This window comes from Cebus imitator, unplaced genomic scaffold, assembly GCF_001604975.1.
Source record: "Cebus imitator isolate Cc_AM_T3 unplaced genomic scaffold, Cebus_imitator-1.0 Scaffold4, whole genome shotgun sequence".
Taxonomy (NCBI): Eukaryota; Metazoa; Chordata; class Mammalia; order Primates; family Cebidae; genus Cebus; species Cebus imitator.
The window spans coordinates 10,345,096-10,357,434 of record NW_016107319.1 but is presented as its reverse complement, the minus strand read 5'-3'; the positions used below and the strand labels follow the sequence as shown (position 1 = coordinate 10,357,434).

The following is a 12,339-nucleotide window of genomic DNA, read 5'->3' as shown; positions in this document are numbered from 1 at the left end:
TTTTTTTTAGTAGAGACAAGGTTTTACCATGTTGACCAGGCTGGTCTGAAACTCCTGATCTCAATTGATCCACCTGTCTCAGCCTACCAAAGTGCTGGGATTACAGGTGTGAGCCACCATGATGTCTGGCCTTTGTTTTGTTTTTGTTTTTGTTTTTGTTTTGAGATGGAGTTTTGCTCTCGTTGCCTGGGCTGGAGTGCAATGGTGCAATCTTGGCTCACTGCAGTTTCCACCTCCTGGGTTCAAGCAATTCTCCTGCCTCAGCCTCCCAACTAGCGGGGATTACAGGCATGTGCCACCACACCCAGCCAATTTTATGTTTTTAGTAGAGACAGGGTTTCTCCATGTTGGTCAGGCTGATCTCGAACTCCTCACCTCAGGTGATCCCCCTGCCTCGGCCTCCCAAAGTGCTGGGATTACAGGCGTGAGCCACTGTACCTAGCCCATATTTTGGTTTTGAACTCTTGTGGAGGAAGGATTTGGAATAATTTTCAACATTATTCCTCTCTGATTGGAAGTCTAACTTAATCCTTGCATTTGCAGTATTCTGTGGGCTTCTAGAATTGTGGATTCCTAACATTGGATATCATCTACTCCTATACTGGCATTTTCCCAGAAGAACAAGTTCAGATGTTAACTGGCCTGCCTGCGGTCACACACTGAGTTAGTGGTAGAGCCAGAATGTGAATGCAGGTCTAGCTAAACAGCCAGTGATGCAGAGATACTATCTCCTCTCAACCTATCAGGACTTCAGATTGGTTTTAGGACAGGAGCAAGCAATGGAGTCTTAAAGCAGTGAATTTTGTAATTGATTTTCATGTTGGTTACTACAGTGATTTAGTATTTGGACTATATATGGTCTTTGTCGGCATGAGAAACTTTTCTTGAGCCTAGTAGTTTTAGATTGATAACCACCTGAACCTTTTTTTCTCCTCTTTTGTTTATTTAACTATTCTGTGTCTCTTTAGGCATACAGCTGTCCTATGTGGGCCCCACATTCTTACCTGTACCCTCTGCACCAGGCCTACCTGGCAGCCTGCAGGATGTACCCAAAAGTCCCTGTCCCTGTTTATCCTCATAATCCCTGGTTCCAAGAGGCTCCTGCTACTCAGAATGAAAGTGATTGTACCTGTACTGATGCCCACTTTCCTATACAGACTGAGGCCAGCGTTAATGGTCAAATGCCACAGCCAGAGATTGGACCGCCAACATTTTCTTCACCTCTGGTTATCTCTCCATCTCAGGTGTCTGAAAGTCATGGACAGTTGTCTTACCAGGCTGATCTTGAATCTGAGACCCCTGGGCAGCTTCTTCATGCTGATTATGAAGAGTCACTAAGTGGCAAGAATATGTTCCCCCAACCATCTTTTGGACCCAGTCCATTCTTAGGCCCAGTTCCTATTGCACCTCCTTTCTTCCCTCATGTTTGGTATGGGTACCCTTTTCAGGGATTCATAGAAAACCCAGTAATGAGGCAGAATATTGTCCTGCCCTCTGATGAGAAAGAATTAGATCTGTCTCTGGAAAATCTGGATCTTTCTAAAGAATGTGGTTCAGTTTCAGCCGTAGATGAATTTCCAGAAGCCAGAGGCGAACACGTACATTCTCTCCCTGAAGCAAGTGTGAGCAGTAAGCTGGATGAAGGCCGGACAGAGCAGTCATCCCAGACACGAAAGGCAGAGATGGCATTGGCTTCCATCCCTCCTGTAGCAGAGGGAAAGGCTCATCCTCCCACTCAAATTCTAAACAGAGAGAGAGAAACTGTGCCTGCTGAACTTGAACCAAAAAGGACCATTCAAAGTCTGAAAGAAAAAACAGAAAAAGTAAAAGATCCTAAGACTGCTGCTGATGTGGTCAGCCCGGGGGCCAACTCTGTGGATAGCAGAGTGCAAAGACCAAAAGAAGAGAGTTCAGAAGATGAAAATGAAGTGTCTAATATTTTGAGAAGTGGTAGATCCAAGCAGTTCTATAATCAAACTTATGGAAGCAGGAAGTACAAAAGTGATTGGAGCTATTCTGGTAGGGGCGGATATCAACATGTGAGAGGTGAGGAGTCCTGGAAAGGACAGCCAAGCAGAAGCCGGGATGAAGGTTATCAATACCATCGAAATGCCAGAGGACGACCATATAGGGGAGATAGGAGGAGATCAGGGATGGGAGATGGCCATAGGGGGCAGCACACTTGATGGTTGTTGCTGAAGTATTTTCTAACAGAAGCTCTTAGGTGGAATGTTTCTGAAGGCTTTAAAAAAATACAATAAAATAAAAACCCCAGTTGGAACTCTTTCCCCTCCCCAGTCCCCTTCCCTTCACTTCTATACTGTACAAGACATTTTGGACATGAGTTCAAGGGGGCAGGTGAATTCCTGGCATTGCCAGTTTTCTTCATTCAGAATCTGTTTATTTATCAAGTGACTGTCCCCATAAAAAGTAGAAGATAAGTTTGTTAAAGTATTTTTTATAAACAGCTTAATATAAAACATTATAGATTTAGTGTTTGGCTTTTTTCCTTATATAAGTTTGATTTCAAATGTTGGAAATGTGTCCTTTATAGTGTTTACTGGAGTGACAAGAAAATATACCATTTGACACACTATAGATTCCAAACATAATGTTGCACCAAATAGAAATGTATATTTTATTATGCAATGCCTTAGTCATAAACTGGGCTCAAACAATTCTCAGCCTAAAACACTGTTGTCTCTTAAAATGCTTCCAACCCAAAGGCCTTTCATCTCAATATCTGTCAAACTTGAATAATGTCCTCTCTTTAATATTCACATAAGGCAGCCTATTAACTGTGTCTTAGCAATGTTGTATATAGTTCTTTTAATATTCATAAGGTATATTTTTGAATTTTGGTATTTGTTGAGATTGCATAGAAGAATAGTAGGAAATCCAATGAAATGGCTGTTTCCACCAAGAATTCTTAGCACTGGTGTAAATATCATGGTGCCTACTCGAAAGAAATGTAGATGCTATGCATTTTGAAAATAATCTGCATCAGTTAGAACTGCAGACGTTTTTTTAATGCCACTTTAACACTAATGCACTGACAGATTCTAAATATTTTGTGAGAAGAAATGTTAAAAATTTTTAGCTTGATAGGTTTCTAGAGTTACTGTGTTTTGTTTTCTCCTTGCACCATTGGTTGTTTATCACTTTCACTTGACACTTGCATGTTCTACTTGTCAGGGCTGGAACTGTTGTATAGAAGATAATATGATTGTGACTTCTAGTTCTTTTCTAGAGGATGCTGCTAGAAAATGGTTTTGCTTTGTGTTTTATAGCTTGTTACCCTTAGGTAGGTAACATCTTCCATCCTGCTTTCTTCCAGTCTTTGCAGTATTCACTAGAAGTTCCCTTTGCATGTTGCACTCTGTTCTCATTTGGAGATTGGACTCTCTGAATTAACACAGTATTCATTCATCTGTGTTATTTTGTAAAAATAACTGTAGCTTGTATTTCTTATTTGTACATACCAATGTGAAAATCTACCCTTTTATTATGTTGAGATTATCTTCTGATCAGGAAGTTTGAGTGCTATGCAAATAACATAGTAGTAATTTCTCTTTGCATGCCATGTGTAATATACCTAGCCAAAAACAGATGCGGTGACTTTCTTTTTTTGTAAAGCAAATTACTTAAGAAAATACAATTCACTTGAATTTGACAAACTGAAACAGATGAGTTTTCTGGGTTCTCTGATAACCTATGGGAATGTTTAGATGCCAGCTGGGCTCTGTGAATCTCCACTGTACTGTAATAATGGTTATTTACCTCTGTGCTGTTTTAATTACCTAACGTCTGTGTAACTGCTGATTTGAGTAGTGATTAGCATTTAGATAATAATGTAACAGGATTTTAGAGAGCACTTTGAAAGATAACATTTTATTATGATGGTGCTAGGTAACAAATTGTAAAGACTGGGATGGTTGTGTAGAAAATTTTTTTGAGAGAACCTATTGAAAGGAATTTGTTGTCACCTTTCAAGCTAGAACAGTTGAAGGTACTGCTTTAAGCCATTTTTTTTTTCTTAACATCAGAGGCCGAGATAAGGAAAGAGATTAGCAGGTCCTCCTCTTTCAGCTCATCCTTTTTTTTTTTTTTTGGTAGGACTAACTTACCTGATAATTTTAATGAAAACCACATTTTGATACAAACACCAGATTTGAAAGTTCAGTATGTTTGATCTCAGGAGTCCAAAATAAGTTGTTGATTCTAGTGTCCTGCATTTTATTGACTGGGGTTTGATCTCAGCTTCTGAAAATGTTTAAAAATTGGAAGGAAATACTATTCATGTCTTCATTGTCACTTTGTTTTACCTTAATTGAGTAACATAATAGCTCCTGAAGGAAACACAGATTTGCTTTCTGTTTCCCATATTTCTCACCTCTAGGATATGATGGAAACAGTGCTTGAATGGTAATTTTAGCAGATGGTACTTTTCTCAATGACCTCTGGAATAAAGACTTTTGATAGTTTTAAAAGTAATCTTGGTAAGAAGGTTGGTTTTACTTTTTTCCTTTATGTTTCATTTTAAATGTACTAGTCCAAGGGATTTTGCCTTATGCTGAGGTCAAACTAAGGCTAAGCAAGCTTTTGTTCTTCATCTTAACTGTTTGTCATGCTCTGTGTTGACATATTTCTTTATGAGAATAGAAGCAAAAATATAGAACTGAGGATCATTTGTGTTTTTGAGTTGGAAATTATCAAACTTCACCATATTATGATCATACATATTTTGAAGAACAGACTGACCAAAGCTCACCTGTTTTTTGTGTTAGGTGCTTTGGCTGAACTTGATTCCAGCCCCCTTTTCCTTTTGATGTTCTGTGTCTCTTCAAGTTCATTTCCTCTCAGATAAATCTTCAACTCTTCCCCCACGCCCTCCTTGGCAGCAGGATGCTGGCATCTGTGTAGTCCTCATACTGTTTACTGATAACCCACAAGTTCATTTTCATGGCAGACCTAAGCTGAGGCCCTGCCTTGACCTGGCAAGAGTAGGTTTTCCCAGACCACAATGCCGATATAACTTATTTAATGCAGACTGTATTTTTGCAGTGTGTTGTTTCCTTTGTGACTCAAGGTTGAATTAAAATGCCTGTGAACTGCAAACTTGCTTATGATAGACTTGGTGCAATAAAGTTCCTTTCTAACCATTTCTGGTTTAGAAAACATTCAGCCATCCTAGAAACTAGCAATATTTATTTTTGCCTCTTTTCTTTTACCTTCATTTTTAGATGAGGTAAATGTTTTGACTTTCACTTAAGGGTACTAAGCAAGGTCCACTCTAGTGTAGCTGAAGAGAATGCATATTTGGCTACACTATTTGTTTACTGTATTTTGCTTCCTATGTCTAAATGCTATTGTTTTTGTTTAAAATCCTAATAATGGCTCATTTCCACTATGTTAATTTCAAAGAACTAAGGTTTTGCTACTAGTGTCAGCCATTTACTCTCCCACTAATTGGGATTATTTTTTAAAGGAGGTCTTTCCCCCTGAAATGCAAGTTTTAGAAAATCTTAGAAGAGGGGTGGGTGCATGTCTTAATGCTGGGAAGCAGCAACTTTGGGGTTGAACTTACTTGAATGGATTAAAAATTGCATTGTGTTACAGAGCTAGAAAATTTTATGTATGAAAAATGATAATAGCCTTACACTGAGTACAAATAATACTTAAGAGCATGTGAAGATGTGATCATTTGTGATGTTACTTGTAAAAAAAAAATTATATATATGCCTATCTTTTGAAGTGTTGAAAGGAAACTAGTACTTTATATTCTTTATCATATCACTTTTTGTAAGTGTTGAATATATTCCTGTTTATTTTTCTATGTTCTGTTTTGTAGCCTTAAGAAGTGTTTCAAACATATCTGAATGTATAAAATAAGAGTAAATGCCCTACATGGTGTGATGCTGCATTATATATAAAACTGTGTGCATATATTAAATTTTGTTTCTTGATTCTGCTTGTGAATTATTTGGTTCCAGGGTTAACCAGGTAATATAGCATATAAATCTTAAGAATTTTTGTAAACTCCTTAAAATGAGAAATGATTTCCATGATGTTTTTCCAGCTAGAAGACAATTCCAGTACGTGCAACTAAAAACCATGTAGAATTCATAATCTATGGGTATTGTAATTTTCCCTACTTTATATGATGAAACTGAGGCCAAATTACTTGCTTGGGGTCATGCAACCAGTAAGTGGTAGGACTCATATTTGAGTCTAGTTTTAAGTGACTTTATAGCTAGTGCCACCATTTTTTTTTTTCTGCAGTGACTAAATGGGAATGTGCAGAATATCTAAGAATAATTTATGGATTGAACTGTTTTTAAATGTTTTTTTTTTTTTTTTTTTTTTTTTTTTTTTTTTTTTTTTTTTTACATTTAGCATTCAGTAATGTTGGCTAAAGAAAGGTAAATTGAGTTTTGAAAACCAAGTATACTTAAATACTCTGAAAACTCAATTTTTTAAAGCCTGTTTTTCTTTATAAAATTACCAAAGAATATTGTCCAATCAATACTTGTTTACATAAAATATGAACTTTCTGGTAAATCTGGCCGAACCTGAAACAAGCCTCTCTCAATTCAAGTATTGGACAGAAAAGTGAGTGATCAAGGAACAGGGTCAGAAAGCTGGGAAGGAGGATGAGCCATTATTAAAGATAATGAGAGTTGACATGTGGATCTTTTGAGACTGCTTTAGGAGTTGACTAAAATATCACAGAACCTGTGGGGAAGGAAGAAAGGAAGGAGAAAAAGGGGAAACAATTAGTTCTGTGGGTTTATCCATGGAGTCAGAGAGAAGCCAGTGTGGGAGCTGGTTAGTAAGAGGTGTGTTGGGTGGGTGGGGGAGGGTTCTTGCAAAATTGGTCATTCCAGAAATGTATGGGAGTGACCCAAGTTAAGTCAGTGGTCTCCACAAAGAGCTTGCTTTTCACTTTGAATAATTATAATTTTACTTACCTTTCACAGACTTAGGTCTGGGTCTAGGGCATAGTATGAGAATGTAAATACAAAACCAGAAGTTAAAAACAGCTTACCTGCGTAAACTTTTGCACTCTAACTTAATCTGTGAGTTCTTCATGAAACATGGACCCCTCAGAATAATAGGGTTGAGTTTTCTAAGAGAAGCTACAGACACTGGTATAAACAGTTTTTGAAATTGATTTTTCTATAATAATTCATTAGAGAAACGGGCTTTAGAGGCAGCCCTTTTAAAATATGTAACATTCCTGTAATTTTATTTTTCACAGTAAAAAATCTTATTAAAGATGTGTATGTAGATGACGAGTATGGTTCTTAAGGCCTTCTATCCCTTTGAATATTCTTAACTGAATTGGCAGGCTAACTGGTAACAAAATTCTGTGTAGTAAGCCTATTTCTTTTTTAAAAAATGAGAACCTTGGCTTTAGACTAATGCTTTTCAGATGAAACAGAAAACTACTGCAATGTACCTATCTAGGGATATACTTGTTGGATCTTTCCTGTAATTTACTTTTCCGAACTAGTAGTAAAAACATTTAAGTCCTTTATAGTTTTATAAGGTAGTTTTAAAAATGCAGACAGGAAACCAGAAGCACAGACATAAAGTGACCATTGACATGGGAGACCTATATTTAGGCACATGCAAAGTTGGGAGCTAACATTTGCATTAAAGCCAGGGTCACCCCAGCGAAAGGGGTGAAATTAAAAATTCCCACAGACAAACCTGTCTTGGCCTGGGTTCCAGTTCCTTAAAGGCAAAAAACAAAACCACTGAAAATGTTACCACATTCATTTAGGTTTGAGGTCCAGGAATCCACAAACTAGGAAAACTGAAAAGTGGTTCCAAGCTGTTAACACACTTGGCTCCCATGGCAGAAGGCAAATGGAAAGAAAGCCTCTGAGGAAAAAGACCTCAGCCAGGGAGGTTTCTTGATGGCAAACAGGAAACCAGTTTGACTTAACCAGGTTTAAACAAAATAGGGATGTATTTCTCAAGAAAGGTGGAGAGAAGTGGCTGCTGGCAGTTTTGCAGTGATTGATGTCAGGAGTAACATTCTTGTAGCTTGTTTTGCATTTCCTTTGTATCACCTTATGGGCACAAAATAGTTGCGTCATATTATTACATCCTCAAGAAGCAGTACCAGATAATCATCTTCCTTATTAGGAAAGCAATAGGTTTATTTTCTAGAAAAACCTCAAGAGGTTTCAATTTACTGGCTAGAACTCTCTAGCCAGTAAATTGAACATAACTGCAAGAGACACTAGGAAAGTATGGAAGAGGATTTTCTATGTCTTAGCCCAATTATGACCAACCACCTAGGACTGGGCACACTGTCTACCCTAATAAATTGGCAGAGGAGGTGGTGGTAGTGAGCAAAGGGCTGAGGAGAAATGGTATTTGCCACACAAAATCTCAGAATTTTTAGATACAGCCTCATCACACATCTGCTCACAAACTGAAACACTACAAAGGAAACCATCTTCCAAGAGCAACTGTCAGCACAGGATACAGCTAAGTTTAGACCTTCATGTATTAAGTGGATGGACTAGAAATGTTTCAAAAAGTTAAAGGGATAAAGAAGTAGAAGCTCCTGAACAAGTACTATCTTGGTACTTCGCTTCTCTAACTGGCCTTGCTTTCTCTTCAATTCCTACTTTCAGCATGTAAAAAACTAACCAATCTGGAAGGCACAGAAAGCTCATCACAGTCTGCCTTTATTCATTATTTCCTTCCACTAATCTCTTAAAAACCCATGTTTCTTTTTGCCTCTGACCAGACATGTATTCTGCTTTACATGGTTTATCTCACTTATCTGTCCGTTTAACAACTCGGTAAGACAGGTGCTGTTACTCTTTCCTGTGACCTAATTCCTTTATGTAGTCCTTTCTGACATTCCAATCCAGAATGATTACTTTCTCTTCTGAGCCACTCAGTGCTCACAGCAGACTAGACACTGGGTTAAGGGCTTGACATACCTGTATCCAACTACTATATTGATGAACATGAATGAAATCATACAACACTGCAGTTTTGTAGTCTTCCTACTTTCTCTGTGGCATGTAGGCCATTACATGCCAGACACCATGCTATATACACTGAGTGACAAGACAGATAAAAGACTGGACTTTAAAATGCTTGTAGTCTAAATTTAGGTTAACCTAAATTGCAGAAAATGATTGTACCATCAATATAGTGCTTTTAAGCCTGTTCTATACTAGGTGAACACAGTAAATATAAATCATCTAATGACAATTTAAAAACTTAAATGGCCAGGCGCAGTGGCCTGTAATCCCAGCACTTTGGGAGGCTGAGGCAGGTGGATCACCTGAGATCAGCCTGGCCAACATGGTGAAACCTTGTCTCTACTAAAAGTACAAACATTAGCTGGGTGTGGTGGCGAGTGCCTGTAATCCTAGCTACTCAGGAGGCTGAGGCAGGAGAATTGCTTGAACCCAGGAGGCGGAGGTTGCAGTGAGTGGAGATCGCACCCCTGCACTACAGCCTGGGCAACAGAGGGAGACACTGTCTCAAAACAAACAAGCAAACAAAAAAAAACAATGATTTTTGATCACATGCAAAATGTAAAATTCAAAGGGTATTATATATGTATGTCTATGTATATAAATGTCTCCTTTCCCCCATTCTTTAATCAAATTGTCCTTGTCAAAAGCAATGTTTCTTGAGTATCCCTTTGTATATTTCAATATTTTGTACATTTTCACAAAAATCGTACTACATAAACTGTTACAATTTTTTTTTTAAGTATTTGAGATTTTCCCAATCAGGACATTATCAACTAGTCTCTTTGTGCTAACATATGCATTCCTACTGTATATAATACTGATTTTATAAACATTGTTCTTGTATTAGCAATTGTAGGCTTTTCTATTGCCATGTAAAATTTTAAGATCCATATTTTAAAGATTTCATTTACATGAAAAATTCTTTTAATACATATTCTGTCATTAGCAGTAAGTAGAACTGTGCTCTTATTATATCATAACAAGTACTTTAAGACAATCCGGGATCAGTAAATAACAATAACTTTTACTTATTTTATTCAATATATCTGAAATAATCATTCATAAATTTAACCTATCCTTAAAAATAGGCATTACTTATTTTAGTATAATCCCATTTGTGTACAAAACAAACCCTTTACATATTCACACTTAGGTAAGTGCACAGAAAAAAGAATGAAAGAATATACATTATTAAATTCAAACGCTGGTAACCTTTGGGAGGGTAATTAAGGGAGTTCATTTTTTATTCCATTCTGCATATCTGAATTTTTTTCAACATGTACTGATAGATTACTTACATAAATTATTTTTTAAAAGGCATAATGGGGTCCAATTAAACCATACTTTGTGGCCACTGTTTGCATGTTAATCAAGACTTCTATTATTTTAAGTAGTTCTTAAAGTCTGTCAAATACTTCCTAATTTCCCCCTCAATTTTGCTTGCCCCACTCATTTATTTAGTAAATCCTCTTCCTCATAAGTTAATTCCAGTTTAGTCAGAAGTACAACTTAGAAGTGGCTCCAGGCTATAGGTAATCCTGTTCGAAATGCAGGAACTCAAGAAATTTGGATGGCTTTTTGGAACTAGAAAAAGGTTTAGATAATGTGCTCTATATCCAAACTCAGAAATGAGTATATGTGGTACTGAGGGATACTTTGTATTGCTATCTGGGGACTTTTGCATTAATGCTGCCTTTAGGGAAGTGGTTTATAATCCTTGGTTGCCCACCAGAAAAATCCGTGGAACTTAAAAAAAAAAATACATAGATGCTTAGGCACCATCTTTAAAGACTTTGAGTCTGTAGTTGTAAGGGATGCAAATATTCTTTAGAAATGATTTTTCCTAAATCTTGATCAGTGATGATTATATATGTGTAAAAAAAATGACATTACCTAGAGAATGAACACAGAACATTATGGAATGCAAAAACTAAAAAATTCAGAGTAACTTTTTTTTGGGGGGAAGGGAACTGAATTGGTTTTTGCTAAACATGTTCAAAAGCACCAAAAAAGATTAAAAACAATTAAAAAATACATATTTTTCCAACAGTGGTGTTTTGTAGTAGATAAACTTCCTCAGAAACCATATACTGATAATATGGTGCAAAGACTGAAAAATAATAAACATAATCCTGATGTTTATTTATCAAATGTCAATCAGTGGAATCTTTGACTGGCTTTTAAAATAAGGGCAGTTTCATTACACTGGCATATCTGGCAAACCAGGTAAGTACAGAAACCCTTTTTAAGATTTAAAAAATGGAGCAACACTGGTCAGTGTTTGGTACGTGAATATGAAATACCTACTGAAAATCTTCCCACACATCATGAAAACTTGGAGGTAATTTGTATAGCCTGAAATGTCTTCATTTTAGAATATTATGCACAAAAGGGCCTCATCATGAACAGAAAAGTGGTGTTTTCTGTGTTTCAATTACAATTTAGAATGCAACTGGCTTTTGATGTTATATTAAGTGAATTATACTTCAAGCTCCAGCATATGTGGGGCATAAAATCCTGATTCAAGTTTTATATGACAAAAATTCTAGTAAATATTCCTTTTAATTAGCGGCTTATCAGTATTCTCAGATTCAGTCTAATCATCCAAGAAAAAGTAGTTTCCACTCTTCTTTTGTTCTACATCCTAAAAAATAAAACAGAAGCAACAAAAGTCAGCAACACCATTTTATTATAGCCAAAGGTAGACTTTCACTCAGGGTATTACTTAGCAGTGTTTACAACAGTGCCTGTACAACCTGTTCTGCACACACCATCTATTTCTGGATATTCCTGGGTCTACTACTCAAAGGAAAGATGACTACCTCTGTCCTATCCCTATTGCTAGAATCACTCACTTCACCGACTCAAGCAAAGTCCTTTTACATAGATGCCTTACATATATGAAATTTGGCTATGTATTATTCCTGGGAAAACTATTAAATTCCATTTTCATCATTGCAACTTTAATCTCCAGATCCAAAATGTAGCATACTGTCAGTTTGAGACCTACCTATTACACTATATATATACATAAGTTTTTTCCAGGCTGGGCATGATGGCTCACGCCTGTAATCCCAGCACTTTGGGAGGCCGGATCACAAGGTCAGAAGTTCGAGACCAGCCTGAATAATACGGTGAAACCCTGTCTCTATTAAAAATAGAAAAATTAGCTGGGTGTGGTGGCGCATGCCTGTAATCCTAGCTACTCAGGAGGCTGAGGCAGGATAATCGCTTGAACCTGGGAGGCGGAGGTTGCGGTGAGCTGAGATTGTGCCATTCATTGAACTCCAGCCTGAGCAACAAGAGTGAAACTTCGTCTCAA

General features: G+C 37.1%; 2 protein-coding genes across 2 annotated transcripts in view; one reads left to right on the top strand and one right to left on the bottom strand.

The window, feature by feature from the left end:
- Positions 1 to 5,966, top strand: part of OTUD4 (OTU deubiquitinase 4) — a 49,612-nt gene extending 43,646 nt beyond the window's left edge. The window contains exon 20 of the mRNA XM_017534564.2: positions 969 to 5,966. Coding sequence (XP_017390053.2) covers positions 969 to 2,186 — 1,218 coding nt within the window. The 3' untranslated portion in view covers positions 2,187 to 5,966. The remainder of the gene's footprint in view (positions 1 to 968) is intronic.
- Positions 5,967 to 10,021: 4,055 nt separating this feature from the next.
- ABCE1 (ATP binding cassette subfamily E member 1) overlaps positions 10,022 to 12,339 on the bottom strand; it is a 34,872-nt gene continuing 32,554 nt past the window's right edge. The window contains exon 16 of the mRNA XM_037740740.1: positions 10,022 to 11,661. Within this exon, the coding sequence (XP_037596668.1) occupies positions 11,614 to 11,661 (48 nt within the window). The 3' untranslated portion in view covers positions 10,022 to 11,613. The remainder of the gene's footprint in view (positions 11,662 to 12,339) is intronic.